At 49.6% G+C, this 16,620-nt stretch overlaps 1 protein-coding gene across 2 annotated transcripts in view; it reads right to left on the bottom strand.

Moving 5' to 3' along the window:
• Nucleotides 1–16,620, bottom strand: part of NGEF (neuronal guanine nucleotide exchange factor) — a 108,093-nt gene that overhangs the window by 30,824 nt on the left and 60,649 nt on the right. The window contains exons 1-2 of one of the 2 annotated variants that reach the window (XM_058700948.1): nt 6,682–6,976; nt 5,839–5,981 (exon numbers count right to left, since the gene is read on the bottom strand). In XM_058700948.1, the coding sequence (XP_058556931.1) occupies nt 5,839–5,981; nt 6,682–6,788 (250 nt within the window). In that variant the 5' untranslated portion in view covers nt 6,789–6,976. Of the gene's footprint in view, nt 1–5,838; nt 5,982–6,681; nt 6,977–16,620 lie in introns of those variants that run through there. The other variant, XM_058700941.1, reaches the window with a different exon arrangement.

Here is a 16,620-nt window from a genome sequence, read left to right as displayed (position 1 = left end):
TCCTTTTTTTTTTTTTTTTTTTTTTTTGCTTTTGCAATTTCAGACTTACCTCCCTGACCAATTGTACTTAAAATAAAAGCACTCTATGTCTCCAAGGAGATTTGGAGGTACATATGAATCAGCACAAACGTAGCATCTCCATAGGGAAAACCCACTTCAGACATCCTGGCTGCAGGGTGGAGGGAGGGTCTCCTCACAGCAGATAAGCTTCAGTGGCCAGGGGGTTTCCTGGCCTAGCGAGACCGGGGTGGGGCCTGCGTGAGGAGGGGGTCAGACCCCTAGGGTCTTGTCTACTTGCCAGGCCATGAAGGTGGTGGTCTATCCTGTTGGGAAGAGAGAGGCCCCGAATGACCCGAGGCAAGCAGCTCTGCCCCCATTTTTGGATGGGTGCGGTTAGGAAGAAAGATGCTGGGGTTAATTCCCCAGGAGGGTGATGATGGAGACCTGCACTACCTGTGGGGGATGGGGCCAAGTACCCAATTCGGGGAACAGTGATAATAAGGTACACGTCGGGTCCTGGTGACTGCCTGTTGCTGGGTCATGAATGACATCCAGGTGACCAGCATGGCCACAGGGTGTGGTGGCCCCACTCAAAGAGACCAGGAACACAGGGAGAGGGTACAACTGGGGGATGGGGTGGTGGAGAGATCAGGTGCACCTGAGGGGCACCCAGGAGGAGAGGTCCAGTGGGCAGCTAGCTGGATGCACTGGTCTGAACAGCAGTTGGGGCCCCTTGATATGTCTACCTATAAAACAAAGATGAGTTTCCCAAAGAAATTCTAATTGGGATAAATGTACCACTTGTAAAGCACTTTCTCTTACAATGAACGAAGCACAAACATTAGCTATTATTCCTTCCTTATCTAATTGTTAAATATATCTAAACAGGAGACAAAGGAACGAAAGAAAAACAGATTAACTTTGAAATCCTGAATGTGGCCAGATAAATTATATTCATAAACAGGAGCCAAACAAACTCGCCCTGTGGAATTAGTTGGCTTCCTATGCTCCATGATGCAAAATTATACAGCCTTTATGGTAAGTATAGCGCTTACTTAAAAAAAAAAAAAAAAAAATTAAGATCCAGGGCGCCTGGGTGGCTCAGTCGGTTGAGCAGCTGACTTCAGCTCAGGTCATGATCTCATAGCTCGTGAGTTCGAGCCCCGCGTCGGGCTCTGTGCTGACGGCTCAGAGCCCGGAGCCTGCTTTGGATTCTGTGTCTCCCTCTCTCTCTGCCCCTAACCCACTCACATTGTGTCTCTGTCTCTCTCAAAAATAAAAATAAACATTAAAAATAATAATACATAATTAAAAAATTTAAAAAAATTAAGATCCTATGATGTTGCAGTGTTAGAATCCTGTGATTTTGCAATGAAAAAAGAAAAGCAAAGTCTTCGTTAAATGCAATCCAGACTGAAGATCTATAGGACAGAGGTTTAACGTCACTACCTAAACTGGTTCAGTCATGAGCGTAAGATTTAACTGTTGTGCTGACATTGACCCAGTCATTCTCCTGTGATTCCAATGCACAGTGTTTCCAGAGGCTTAAAGAAATCAAGTTTGAGTTGAGTTGGATTCACGTTTCCAGGTGACTGAGCCTCTCACATAGTAGGTACTCATGTATTTGTTGGACGCCTTTAAAAAAATGCCATTTCTAAAGTTTCACCAAAGCGCTTACTAATCTGGCATCTTTTTGAAGGTTCAAATAATATGTCTTACATATGCTACGGTCGGCATATCATGAGTAAATCCTATCTCCGGCATCTCACTGTGATACGTCTGGTGAAAAGAAGCAAAAATATCAGCATTGTGGGTAGTTGGGTTGAAAATAATAATTCGGAAATCACACGGTTGGCTGCCTCTCCCCCATCTCCTCACACCCCTTGTTCCCAGCTGGCAGGGGAGGAGTTTTGTTTGGGTGCTGACCTGTTCTGTGCTCTGGGAAGTGGGTGAATGTTGACTGATCAAAACCTACTGTGATGCTGTATTGTACACCTGGAACGAATATTAGTTTATATGTTAACTAACTGGAATTAAAATAAAAGCTTAAAAAACAGAAGTAAAAACTTTCTCCAAAGGGTGGGGGGAAAAAAACCCAAACCAACCAAACAAACAAAAATTCTTTAGAGAGAGCTCTCAATTATCTTAGCAGTATAATGGCTAGCTCCAGGGGACTCCCTTGACAAGAGAAAATCACAGAAATTAGTCTTAAGATTTAGAAATAAATGTCCACAGCCAATGTAAATTTCCCTTAAAATCTGGCTTCATCTGCCTAAAGGGCCTCATCTGCCCTATAAGATTCATAGGGGACACTCAGCCCTAATCTGTAAGATCAAAGTATACAGGTTGTTCATGTGTATGCTGAAAGCCAGAAAATAAGTTTAAGAAAACCACCTGAAACCAACCAACCAACCAACCAACCAACCAACCAACAAACAAACAAACAAAAAAGCCCTACCATGATAGTTTCCTCCTTCTTGCCAGTGGTGGGTTTAGACATGAACATGACATAACCTAACCTGGCCAAGGAGAGTAAGGGGACATCCTACATCTCTGAGAAGGGCTTCCCAAAAAGATGTTCCTTACCAATAAACACTTGAAGAATAAGCACTTCCCTTTTTTGCTTTTATACATGGCTGCTTGAAGATGTGATGCCTGGAGCTATGGCAGCCATCTTGTGACATGAAGCCCAAATGTTGAGAATGGTGGAGAGAAAGGAGCTGGGTGAGGAAACCAATTCCAGAATTTTCTACCTTTGAGATACAATATTGCCATTGTGTAATGTCATTTTTTGCTGGATATTCTGTTACTTTTGGTCAACGACTCCCACTACCAGTAATTTTAGGATTTTCTTAAAACTCTATAGTTCTTTCTGAAACATTTAGAATACGAATTTCAACACTGTTTTTCCTGGAATTACTGTGACTACAAGGAGTTATCTGACACACTGTGTAACCATTTTTCATAACTTGTTTATTTTTATTGGTCTTAAAATTCAGATAGAGTAGCTTTACCCGAGAAGCTACATGTTAACTGATTAAATTTCTCTACTCCTTGTATTGTTAATAAGATTTCCTATTTTATATCTTGTACACTCAGCAAGCACAACTTTATGTGAAAATTAACTTTACTGGTAAAATCTTTCACCTGGTGTATATATTTTTAATTGTTTTAAATATTTATTTTGGAGACAGACACACAGTGCAAGCAGGGGAGGGGCAGAGAGAGAGAGAGGAAGACACAGAATCTGAAGCAGGTTCCAGGCTCCGAGCTGTCAGCACAGCGCCGGATGCGGGGCTCAAACTCACAAGGTCATGACCTGAGCCGAAGTCAGATGCTTAACTGACTGAGGCACCCAGGGGCTCCTTTCACCTGGCATATTATTATTGTTTTTTTAATGTTTATTTATTCTAAGAGAGAGACAGAAAGAGAGTGCACACAGAGGAGGGGCAGAGAGAGACAGGGAGACAGAGAATCCCAAGCAGGCTCCCGCGCAGTGCCCGACGTGGGGCTCTATCTCACAAACCGTGAGATCAGGACCTGAGCCATAATCAAGAGTCGGAGGCTTAACCGACCGAGCCACCCAGGTGCTCCCCACCTGGTGTATTATATTTATGCAAAATTAGAAGACCCAGTTCCCATCTTTCCTACTTAAGATGATTTGTACCAGGCTGGCTGTGCTGTCCCGTGAAAGAGGGGGAGTTCTTAGCTCCTCTGGCCCAAGCTCCTGGAGTCATTCAAAATCTCACTTTTTGAATCACTCAAATAGAAACTTCTAAAGGGTGGGGGATTCATTTAATTTTAAGTGAACACCTTTCACGTGTCAAGCATCTGTTTGGGGTCAGAGACAACAACAGCACACCTATGCACACGAAGCCCGTCTCAGGGTCCATCACAGGGTCTCGGGGTCCGTGGTCTATAACGACAGCTGTGTGCACCATGCTGAGCAATTCTGTTCTGGCCTCCGTGGGAGACGCTGCAAACCCCAAGAGCAGGCTACAAAATGCCCACACCTGCCTTCGCCTTTTCCTCCCTGCTTGATTCCCCTGTGGCTTTAGGAACGCGTCCTTATCTGATACCTGGCAAGGAACTCCCTTCCTTCCGGGAGGTAAGGGCAGATAGGGCTGTTGGAGGAGTCTGCTCTGCTCAGCACCGGCCTCAAGTCCATAAGGGAGGAAGCGAGAAGGTGCTGACAGCTCTGGGTTGTCGTCCATCCATCACAGCCGGTGAGCCCTTACTACGGATCCAGCCCAGGAGCCGGACAGAGATATTCACCAATTATACCAGCGGATACTGGAAGGGGGTGGTGGGAGAAAAGACTTGGAATATTAGTCCCTGCGGTTTGCCACATGCCGAGGGCCAGCCTGAGTGCACACCAGCGCTCAGGTCCCCTGACTCCCTGCTTCAAGCTTGTGCCACTAGCCTAAGGGGACCGGCCACCTCCAGGAGGGGTGCCCGTAATGCAGAGGACAGCCCCTCTCTCCGCGAAAGGAGGCATGGAGCTCCCCACCCCCACTCTACGTCCCTCCCAGTGATGACACTGGTTTCAGCCACAGAAGATCCCTTTCGAGAGGGTGGAAGTCAAGGTTTCCAGTGTATGCTAAGGCAGAGGTGGGTTTCCTCACTACGAAGGACAATGCCGCAGAGAGGCGGGAGCAAAAGGTTTCTAAGGGTCTTTGCTCTCGGCCCCTGTCCGTTACCCCAGCAAACAAAGGGAAAACCTGCCACCATCACCCAGCCTGACACACAGGAAGCCCTGGTAACAAAATTCCTGGAGTCAGCGCAGCCCAACAGCTCGCAGAATGCGCCCCGCCCCCTCTGCTGTGCGCGGGGCTCCGCTCCCCTCAGGGTTCAGTCTGGAAAAAACCCTTCCAGGGAAGAGTGGGCTGGCCCGAGAAGTCTCCCACAGACAGGGTCTCCTGGGGCAACGGAAACTCAGCTTCCACTCAAGACACCTCACGTCTGCCTCAGTGACTCAGAGAGAGGACAGTAACGATGTATTTAGGGATAAAGCTTCCAAACCTGGCATTTTAATTTAACGGATAAACTGCTGCTCTGACGACACCGAAGGACAAAAAGATTTTCTAGGCAGCCGGTACCATTTTCCAAACCACGGAGCCCACGCTGCCCCCCTTCACTACCCCTTCACTACTGCCGGTGGTGACTGTCACGGGACGGACCTCGTTTGACGGCGTTAGCAACTTTTGACTTTTAAATCCAAGTGCTTGAGTTCTCGGGACACCTTCTCGACCCACTCTGCGTTCACACAGTTCTTGAGCCACAGCTGTGCCCCGCACCCTGGGCCACGTTCCTGGAAAAGCAGGTGACACCAGGCTTCCCTTCCGAACCCAGGGGCCTCTGGGGCTCCCACTCCGTCTCCATTTTACCCTTCCTTCCCACCACTGCCTCTTCTTCCTGAGCCTGGGTCTCCACAGAAGCCATTCTCAGACCTGGCTGTCTTCCCAGGTCTTTCCCAGGCCCCTCCCAGGAGGGGCTCCCACAGCACCCCTTCCTGCAAAACCCAGCAGGGCCTCACCCCTGGTCTTTTCGGCAGAAATGACAAGGGGGCAGAGGGCCCTCCCCCGGAAAGGGCTGGGCAGGTAGGCCTCTCTGGAGAGCAGGACTCACATCCACTTGCTGGAGCCCAATTATACAGCGCTATTAAAATGTGGCAGTTTTGCCTGTGGAACCGCTTGGAACCGAATGTGTCAAAAACGTCCCTTAGCCACACGGGGTACAGTGCTCGCAGAAATGCAACGGCATCTCACGGGCAGGGGGACCCTCCGAGTCCACCAGGGCGCTTCCCAGTGGAGCCCCGCCGCCGCCAAGGACACCCACCTATCTGTTCGATGAGGTTTCTCCACGAGTCTGCGGGAATGGGGTGGATCATCTGCAGGGCCTCGGTGAGCGTGGTCGGGCTGTCGGCGAGCGCCGGGCACTCCTCGGGCGTGGCCCCATTTCCCGGCGTGGAGGACGACTCGCTGCCCGAGAGAAGGAGGCGCAGGGCGGGTTATTTTTAAGCAACGACACACCTTGGCCGGCTCGCGCGTGGTGTCCGCACAAGTGGCCCGGGCCAACTGGACCCTAACGCGGGACGGGCCAGGCGGGCCCCACAGGCCCTTTTGGTCACCGCGCCCGGGCGCGACCGGGGTGATTCATTCCCACACCAGCCCGCCCAAACCCTTCATGTTTTCGGAGCTCGCGGGCAGGCGTCGGAAACTTGGCGCGCCCCTGCCTGCTCCGCGGCGCCGACCGGCCGCCCCGACGGGTCGGGCGGCCGGAATCCCAGCCGGCGCTGCTCACCCCCTGCCGTCCGCTTGTCGCGCGACCCCCGGCCCCCGACTCCCTCCCGCTCCGATCCTCGCGTCCCAGGGCCACGCGGCGCGAAGATGGGCGGGGGGGGGGGGGGCGCCGAGCGGGACGCGCGCGCCCAGGGCGCCTGGGAGGGGGCGCGGGAGGAGCCCCGGGGCGGGGATCCGGGCGTCGGCGGCCCGGGCTGGCGCGCACCCCCAGCCCCCGGGCGCGGAGCCCGCACGACCCCGGCCGCAGGTGGAAGTGGCGGGCGGCGGGGGCACCGGAGCCGGAGGCGGGAGCTAGGCCGCGGGGGTCGGCGTCCCCCGCGCGGGGGCCAGAGGCGCGCGGGGGCGGCGCGCGGGGGTCGCGGCGGCCGCTGGTCCTCACCTGCCCGGCAGGTGTCCCGCCGCCGAGTCGCGCGAGTCGCTCTCCGAGGTGGAACTGTCGTGGTCCACGGCGCAGGCGGCACTGAAGGCAGCGGCCAGCAGCTCCATGGGGGCCGGCGGCCGGGCGGGCGCTGGGGCCGGGTCTCGGGCCGCGCTGGGGGCTCGGAGCCGGGCCGGGGGCGACGGGCGGGCGCCAGAACGGGGTCGCAGCGCGCGCGGCTGGAGCTGGAGCCGGAGCCGCCGCTGCCGCCGCCGCTGCCGCTGCCGAGCGCTCCCGCGGGCTGGCGGGCGGGCGGGCGGACCGGCGGGCGCGCGCCCGGAGGCTCCGGGTTGCCACGGCAACGGGCGAGGCGGGAGGGGCGCGCGCGGCGGGGGCGAGGCCGGGCGGCGGCGGGGCGGGGGAGCGCGGGCTGGGCGCGACCGGGGCCCTGCGGGCGCCGACTGCCGCACGGACCTCCCGGCCGGCCGGCCCGCCCGCGCCGGGCGCTGGGAGAGGGGCAGGCAGCTCGGGCGGGGGCCGGCGACCTGCGCCTTAGCCTCCCGCCCCCTCCTCGTCGCCTGGCCTGCCCGCCCCCGCACCCTCCCCCCGGCTCGCACGGCGAACCTGGAAGGTACCGGCGAGGTGACCCTCTGCCCCGCCCCCCCCCCCCCTCGAACCTCCGCCCTGCCCACGCCGCGCAGCCCCTGCAGCCCCGCCGCCCCCGACAGGCACCCGCCCGGGGACCCAGCCTCGGTGGAGTGCGTCCTCGCTGGAGGTGCCCCTGTCCGAGGGAGTCCGAGGCCGAGCCTGGGGTCCTGGAGACACCCAGCACCCCGGCTCCTGACACAGACTATGCAGACGGGGCCAACCGGAGGCCTCTCCGGGAGAGGCCTGAGGCCCCGAGGCCCTGGTGGCCGGGGCTGGGTATGGAGGAGCGAGAAGGGAGAAACAAAGTGCCCCCAAACTTGCACCCGGTTTCCCTGCCTGGTCACATTGTCTCTGGAATCTGCACGTTCGTGGTTAGTTCAGTCCGCTTCTGGATGCACAAAGCAAACAAAAGGGGTAACGGGAGTCTAGTGGAATGTCAGTGATCCGGAGTGACGTGGAAATCTAGAGGCATTTTCATACAGCAAGACGACCAGCCTAGTCCTTGTGTCCCTTTCTGAGGCCAGCCTGCCCGCTCCCTTGATGGGCCCCCGGTGACAGCGCCTGCTTCTGCAGGCCGGGGCCAGTTCCTGAGGAGGCCTGGGGCCTGGGGACTGGAGCACAAAGAGGAAAAAAATCTTCCTCTGAGCATTGCCCTGCACGTTCCACCCACCGGGCGTTTGTTTAAATGAACCAATTCCTCCTTTGGGGATGCAAATACTCCTGGTGGGAGCGGTTTAGCTACTGGTTAGTAGGTTGGCCCTGATGGGTTCCTTAGCCAGCCATCTGGAACACGGTGGTGGTGGTAAAGGCAGAGGGGCAGGGATTGGGTGGGAAGGAAAGAAAGTAGCTTGAGGGGAGGCTTGTGGCCTGGGAGAGAACTCCCCTCCCCCCCCAGACGGTATCAGGGGAACCCCATGGACCTTGCCTGGTCCGTCCTCCCCCGTTCTGACTCTGGGGAAGGGTGCTTAGGTTGTCTGAAATCCAGTCCCTAAAGCTGCTACCTCACTGTCCGTCCCCTCTAGGGTCTCAAGTCTTGCTCTTAAGGCCTCAGATTATTTGCATGACAACCATCTGCTCTCTTTTTCCGAGCCAAACCCCTTCCTTCCTTGACTCATTCCACACGTCCTCTCTTCTACTCCACATTTTCGTCTGCTCTCAGGCCCTTTTCACCGGGATGCCTCTTAATCATTCCACCAGTGCACTCACATGTCCCCACTGCCCCCAGCAGCCAACCAGGGCACCAGGCCCAAGGTGAGAGCTGGCCTCAGCCTTCTTCGTGTCACTCCAGGTGTCAGTGCCTCACTGAGCCCCCTGGATCCCTGAAGTGCTTCAAGGCAGGACGCACCCCCCACCCCCTGCATTTGGACCTCTCCCCAGTCCATCCCTGTCTCTGTCCGTTTTCTAAATTATGGGTCTGCTTTGGTCCCTTCCCTGCTTAAACACCTGTGTTGGAGTCCCAGGGCCACCAGCTTCCTGGTGCTGTAACAGGCTCGTCACCAGCCTCCTTCTCCCTGCCTGCTTCCTCGGGGCCCCTGCCCTTGCCTGCGACTCTGAGGCTTTGGCTTCCCCACAGGCTCGTCCGGGCTCTGAGCTTTGCAAGTGCTGTTCCCTCTGCTGGAACTCTGTTCCCCTAGTAAAGTCCTCACTCTTGCAGGTGGAGGCACCCTGGGGCTTCCCCACCAGGCCCTTTGCCCTGCAGCAGCACTAGAATTCTCTGTGAATAGGGCCATCCTTACACTAAGCCATGGATGGGTTCCTGCCTCCTGCAGGGCAAGCACTCCGGTGTCTTACTCATGTTCCATCAGGGCCCAAGGAAGAACGCTGTCTGGGCATCACTGGGAAATACGGTCAGGATGGCTTCAGTGGCCCTCAAAGATGTAGCGCTCTGTGGAAGCTGCTCCCATCATACTTTGCTTCGCCAAGGGGAAAAGATTCATTTTTTTCAAAATCAGAAAATACTCAAGTGAAATTACATAGATTAAGATGACCATAATAAAACCTTCCCATTGAAAAAGGAGCTAAAAATATCCTCCTAATTATAAAATCGGTTTAGAAAGTCATTGAGTTCTGAAGGCATATAACTTTAAGCTAAAAGCTGCGTGTTCTCTTTCCTGCCATGTTTGGTGCTTCACAGGCTCTTACTAAAATCTCCACTGAACCAACATCTGCTCAGCATCGTTCACAAGATACGGATAGATATTTCAAATATTTATTTATACCTGGTTAGTACGTGGGAGGTGCCGCATACGATTTGCTAAGGAACGAATGGTATGTTTTGAAAAATATTCAGTTATTTTATATATTTAACCTAAAGGTTGTGTATTTCTTCCTTTGGGTTATAAAAGTTAAATATTGGAAACAAGGTGGATTCTTATTTATGTAGCAAGCTCAGCCTTGAAGGGTCCTCACTTATCTTTACAAAAGGTTACTTTATTCTGAAGGAGAAAAGGGAGAACCAGAGGAAATCTAGAAATAATCTGATCCGATAATTTTATTTTACAGAAAACGAAGCCGAACCCGGGGGTTAAAATGACAGGCCCAAGATCACACAGCTGGCTAACGGCAGATTTTTGAAGTATTTGCTAGTAAGTATGCTATGCTGTGTGGGACAAAGGAACTGTACATTTCTATTCACTTATGCTAAGTGTTTTTTAGGGTCACGTGTATGTCACCAGGCTCTCAAATGTTAAGACACATTTGTATTTTTAGATCTAGTAGGAAAATGACTTGGTTTTTTTTTTTTTTTTTTTTTGGTAGTAAGAGGCTAATCCTTACATAAATGTTGGAAATATCTAGAAACAAGTGCTCGATAGTGTTTAATGACCTGTATCTTCTAACGCCATGAATGAACTGTAGTTTATGTTTGTCACTCTCAAAAGGCTTTTTAGTTGCTTTGAAAATCAACACATTGAAACCACCTAGGTAGCCCTGAGAGTCCATCCACAAGGGGCCACTGCCTCGAGGTTAAATGGCCCCCCAAAATTCAGGGAGAAAGTTAGGAAAAGGACAAGACGTACCTCTCTCCTGCAGTGCAACCCTCTGTAGTAAAGAGTTAATCTTACACAAAGAGAGGTTTAGCCTTTGTCTTGGGCTCCAGGCAGGTGATCTCTGAGCCACCGGAATGTGGGAATGTGACGTCTGATAGGAGTGTCTCTGCTTGCCTGGAGACCTGGGAGCAGATAAGGTGGGGGCCTTGGACTGTGTGATAATAGCTCAATCTCCAGGGAGGCTGAGGACTGTGTGGCCAGCCTGTTCCAGGTGATGGAGCCCCTTTAAACACTCTGGACACTAAGGCTCAGGTAAGCCTTCCCGACTGTCACACGTTGCTGCCAGGGAGTGGTAGCACTGTCCATAGCTCCGTAGATGCTTGGAATTCCAAGTAGAACTTTTCTGGACCCTGTCCATGCATCTCTGCCCTTGGCTGATTCAAATCTGTAGCCTTGCACTGAATAAGCCATCACTGTGAGTATAACAGCTCTCCACGAGTCCTGAGTCCTTCTACTGAATTTTTGAACCTGAGGGGGGGTCTTGGGGACTCTCAGCTTCTGCAGTTGGTGTCATAAGTGAGGGCGGACTTGTAAGTTGTCCCCACACATCACAAGCCTCTAATTTGATTTAGAGTATGGTGGCTGTGTTCCCTTCACAGGCTTCCTCTCCATGATGCCTTATTCTCCCCCTCAGTGTGCCCTAAGCACAGTGGCCGGGGTAGTTTTCCCCGGACATATCCGATCCCACACATCCGTTACCTTCAGTGACTCCCCAGTACCTTGTTGCTCATTCGTGGCCAGTGAAGTTAATGTAGAGTCCAGGCTGGGGCTGCCCAGATGAAAGCTGGGTCACCCCTGAGAGCTCCCGACCCTGCCTTTTGCTCTGTTAGTCCTGCTCTGTTATTACCCACTTGTGTGGTATCTCTTCCCAGTGAACCTGAGATTTGGGGGGAAGCTATGAAGGTGTCATTTATCTTTGCATCCCCAGCATCCAGCACATCCAGGAGGCATCAGGAAATAGTTGGTGAATAGGCAAATACGGGGGGAGTCGGTAGGTGCTACACTGATGTGTTCTTTTCAGTCTTTCTCCTACAGTTACTGAATGCAGCATTGGCGTTCCCTTGCTGGGACATCTTGGCCTTCTTTGGTCAATGAAGATTTCTTTAACTGATCTCTTTGGGAACTAGCAGGCTTCTGGGGTAGCTGCCTCAAGTTTGGGGCAGGTAGCTGTGACCTGTTTTGGGGAGTCAAAAAAAAAAAAAAAAAAAACCAAACCCAACCCAAACCTCGTTTTAAACCGGATTCACTGTTTTGGTAAAGTGAGGAATACTTTGTGTTTGTTCATCTTCTTTTTTGGTATGGTTGCTATGGTGGACAGTTATTATCGTTTTGGTTAAATAGGGAAAAGCTCAGAGGGACAAAGAGATACATAGGAATCTCCGTCTGGCTCAAGGAGATATGCCCACATTGGATGGGTTTCAGTGATTGAGGTTGTTGGGCTTGCTTGCTGGAGATTGATACTGTTCTGCTGAATTACGTTTTCAGAAGCAAAAATACGTGGCCAAGCTTCGCTCTGCTTCCAGAGAGGCAGCCTGGGTGAGGTTGTGTGGCTAGTGAAACGCTGGAATTTCCAAATCGTTTTGCTGGTTTATGTGTCCTTATGGTGTCCTTAAAAGGCTGGGAAAATGGTGGCCTTATCTTCGATTATGAGGTGCAGACAGTTGTATGGCCTTGATAGAAATGTCTTTCTCAAAACTGGCTCCCCAAAATGACTCACGGACAAGAAGCTGTCATGCTGTGTGTTTATCTGAAACTGTGGAAAATGATAGAAGGCCTGGGCTATGGATTTCTTTGGAATATTCCCAACCGAGGAGCCTGGGACACATAGGGCCCAAGAATTTTGGCTGCGGGTGATGTCATGGACTTTTGACCATTGGGAGCATCTTGAAATAAGGGCAATCTAAGGAAAAACACTGTCATTTGCAAGGTATTTTGAGGATGAAATTTAGAGTAAATAAGGAATTGCCTCAATACACATAATTTACATTTTAGGTTGTGGCCTTGGAGGTTTATACACTCTTGGTTGAAACTCAAACTATAAAGGAATTAATATCCCACTTCCTTTGCTTAAGTTTATTCATTTTAAATTGCCTTATACACTACATAGTTAGATCTAATTTAGTCTTACATATGGAGAGTCCTATATGTACTTTACAAAGAGAAATTATTATTATTATTATTATTATTATTATTATTATTATTATTATGGCTACGACTGTTACTACTACTTAGGAAGCCAACATTTAGCACTAAAATACATTCACTATTAGAAAATGTATTGCCTTGGGGCACCTGGGTGGCTCAGTCGGTTAAGCGTCCGACTTCAGCTCAGGTCATGATCTCACAGTCTGTGAGTTCGAGCCCCGTGTCGGGCTCTGTGCTGACGGCTCAGCGCCTGGAGCCTGTTTCAGATTCTGTGTCTCCCTCTCTCTCTGCCCCTCCCCTGTTCATGCTCTGTCTCTCTCTGTCTCAAAAATAAATAAACGTTAAAAAAAATTTTATTGCCTTAACCATTAGCCAAATGTAGCAAAATTGTATAGGTGTGAAATGAGAAAGGAAACGATGTCCATTCATAAGCAAAGCAGACTTGAAGGAATGGCATATAGTTAACAAAATTAATAACTAGCAATTGTTCAGACATTGTTCCTTGAAAATCGCAAATAACTAGATTTTAAAGAAGTACTTTTCGTAACAAGAAGTGTGTGGTGGGGTCACTTTTCATTTTCTACTGAAACAAATTCACCTCACCCTTAACATCCAGGAGAAAGAATGTTTCTTGTGGAGTCACCAGGAGTAAGCAGAAGGATTTAGAATCTCATAAAAAGGCCAATAGGTGTTTGGTGGAGACCGATCACTTTATGAAAGGTGTTAGAGACAAGAACGAGATGTGCCGTCAGACAAAGTGCCCCATTCCCGGTTTTAACTGCCCATCATAATGTTGACAGAAACACCTCCCCCCCACCGAAACTCAAAGGTTTTACTACTTTTGATATTTCTATTTTGAGGACTCTAATAAGGGAACTGGCCACCACGGCATACATATCAGCACCAAACATTAGCTATCGTAAAGAGGAAGCACGATTTTTCAAAAGCAGATCAGAGACACAGCGGTGAAAGTGTTTTAAAATGAACAGCCAGTGTTAGCCAAGGCTTGGAAACTGTCATTTGCGTCTGGGGGTGAGAGTGTGAATTCAACCTTTCTAGAGGGCACCCTGGCAACCCATATCATAAACCTGCAAATGTTCCTACTCTTTGGCAAAGAGGTTCTATTTCTAGGAATATATCCTAATAAGCTGTAAGAATCTGTGTGAGAAAAACAGCTATAAGAATGTTTACCATAGTGTTATTTTTATTAGTGAAATGTTTGGAGCAAGCTAAATGTCCAGTAATAGGAGATCGGCTCTTTAAATTATGACACAGCTCTAAAATGGAATATCATTAAAAATGATGTAGAAAATATTTCATAATCTGGAAAGATGTCCGTAATACATTGAATGGAAAAGCAGGTTCTGGATGGTAGTATGATCTTATTTGTTTATAAATAGACTTCAATACATGAAACTTTAGGCATACATTTATATTCGAGAGAGGGCTGGAAGAATGATCAACGAGAACATTTCACAGTACTTGTAGTTGGTTGGATTCTGAGGGAATTTTCCTTTTTATTCATGTGCTTAAAATTTTTTTTTTCTGCAATAAATGTGTCACTTATGTAACAAGGGGGAAAAAGTTACTTTCAAAAACAACATCAATATCTTAATGTGCATAAATTTAGAGCCTGAGTTTAAAGTGTTCATGTAACCATAGGGAATCCTGATGACCTTGAAAAAGGGGGCTGAGCCGCTTGGCATTCTCTGGATTTACTTGGGGGCAGGGAAACACCTCAATTCATTACATAAATCTTGTAAAAAGCTCGTCAGTTTCCAAGGAATCGTGAATTCAGATCTTACAGTAGATTACATCCTGGCATCTCTAAAACTAAAGCCCTTACCTGATAGTGTAATTTGCCTGGTTATAAAAATAGTCCCTTTCCCAGAAATTCCCCTTTTCCTTCTATAATTCCACAAGTATGACTTCTAACCAGGTTGCTTTTTCGGCCTTTTTAATTGAAGTCGTGATGTCATAAAGGAGTCATCAGAGAAATCACTGCCTCCTGTCAAGGGCAGGTCTTTCTAATGCCACAGCCCTCCCCTGCCTGGCTGCGGGGCTACATCCCACTTGTGCTGCTTCAGATGCCTCCTCCTCCGGGAAGCCCGCCCTCCATCCCATCCCATTGCTGGCTGTTTTCATTCACTCTCAGGATCTCCTGTAGCACTTCACTAAGGCTTCTCTTAAAGCTTGATTACTTTCTTGGAGGATTAATTCTCTGTCCTGCGGGACGGTGCAAGGAGACGGGACTCAGCCTGATTGATGTCGCCTCCTTTACTGTGCGGGCAGAGACCTTGTACATGCTGGAGGCTCTGCACATGTTCGCTGAATGGAGCCAGAGTTGGGGGAGGCTGGAGAGCACACAGACACACTATTGGTGTCATCCCAGTGCTTGATGGGTAAGTTATAGTCTTAGAAACACCTCATGGACCCTTGTCCTTTACCCACTAAATGCAAACCTTTCCTTGCTGCTCCCTAGAAAGTTCAGTGCACCTTTAGCTGGAGGACCATTATTACCTGGGGCAGGTGTGTGTGTGTGTGTAGGACGGTGGGGATCAGTTTACCAGCAAAGAAGTGACATTTCACTTTTGCTTCTTTACCTATTTATTGTTTACCCCTCTGCCAAGCAGACCAGTTGATGCTGCTTTTCCTAATTTTAAACCCTGTCTCATTTTTTCCGGGCAGTGAAGATTGCATGCTAAATTATTGCTCTTTCTAAAATGCTGTTCAGCCTGGAGTAGCTTTTATTTGTCAGAGTCAGCGGGATCTCTCGGCCTGTTGCTCTGTTAGGCTCCGGATAAAAAGACAGTCCTTAATAGGTCTCTCTTTTCTTCTTAACCATGAGGATCTTTTGTAGGGGTCTCAGAGGAGGGTCTTAAGCTCCCCAGAAATACATTCTTCTGTTTGAAATTAGCATTTGTTCTTAAAAAAGAAAGACTCTAACCTGTCATCAGTTGAGTGTTTTTGCTTAGAAGTGATGGATTCTTACCAGGAGAGAGGAGAGCTTCCTTGACACAGTGAGTCAGAGAAATGACAGCACGGAACGGAAAAATTCCTTCCCCTTGAAAACACCTTAGACCACACAATGTCCCTTCCTCAACCCCAGGCCCTCATTTTCAGCACTTTACCTGCTGTGACTCTCCATCGATTACGCACCTGTCTTGAAGGTGAAGGGCTCTAAGCTTTCTGGATTGAAATCCACTTTATTATCAAACTGAACATCTTCAGGGAAAACATGCACTCATATATGTTGCTGATGGGAGAGCAAAACTGTGCAACCTCACACGGAAGGGAATTTGCCTGTAACTGGCAAAAGCACATATGTGCAGCGGACTGACTGTTCGTCTCCCCCCAGTTCATATGCTGAAATCCTAACCCCAAGGTGTTGGCATTTGGAGGTGGGGCCTTTGGGAGCTGATCAGGTCCTGACGGCGGAGTCCTCATGAATGAGATTGGTGTCTTTATAAAAGACACCACAGAGAGATCCCTTGCCTTGGTTTTGGATTTCCCAGCTTCCAGAACTGTGAAATGAAATGTTCTACATAATGGTATTCTGTTATAGCAGCCCAGGCTGCATGGAGACAATGTGCATTTGCCCTGTGCTCCAGCGATTTCTAAGAATTTACCCTGAAATATGAAACAAGATACGCGCGAAGTCATTCACTGTGGCATTATTTTTTATAGCAACATGTTGGAAACAACCTACATATCCAGGATCCTGGGTAAATACATTATGAGGTAGTCACACAATGGAGTACTATGCAGCTGTAGAAATTAGCTCAGGAAGGCATTTCTGAATGGACACGCGTGATTTCCAGCATTGTGTGAAAGAGGCAAGGTGTGAAAAAGCATATGTAGTATGTGAACTAAAGAGAGGGGGAAGTTACCCAGGTACACATGCACATTTTTTTTTTTTTAAATCTCACGTAAGAATCACAGGAAGGAAAACAGAGAAACTAGTAAATTGGTTACTTCCAGAGGTGGGGTAGAGGGTAAGACTTCTGAGCACACCTTTTCCCATAGTTTTGACTTGTAAACCATGGAGATGGTTTACCAATTCAATAAATAAGAATTCAATAATAAAAAACTGAACATGTGCAGAAAAAACAAAGTCTAG

The sequence above is a fragment of the Neofelis nebulosa genome, chromosome 2 (assembly GCF_028018385.1).
Source record: "Neofelis nebulosa isolate mNeoNeb1 chromosome 2, mNeoNeb1.pri, whole genome shotgun sequence".
In the NCBI taxonomy this organism is placed as follows: domain Eukaryota; kingdom Metazoa; phylum Chordata; class Mammalia; order Carnivora; family Felidae; genus Neofelis; species Neofelis nebulosa.
This window is presented reverse-complemented; position numbering and strand designations above follow the sequence as displayed.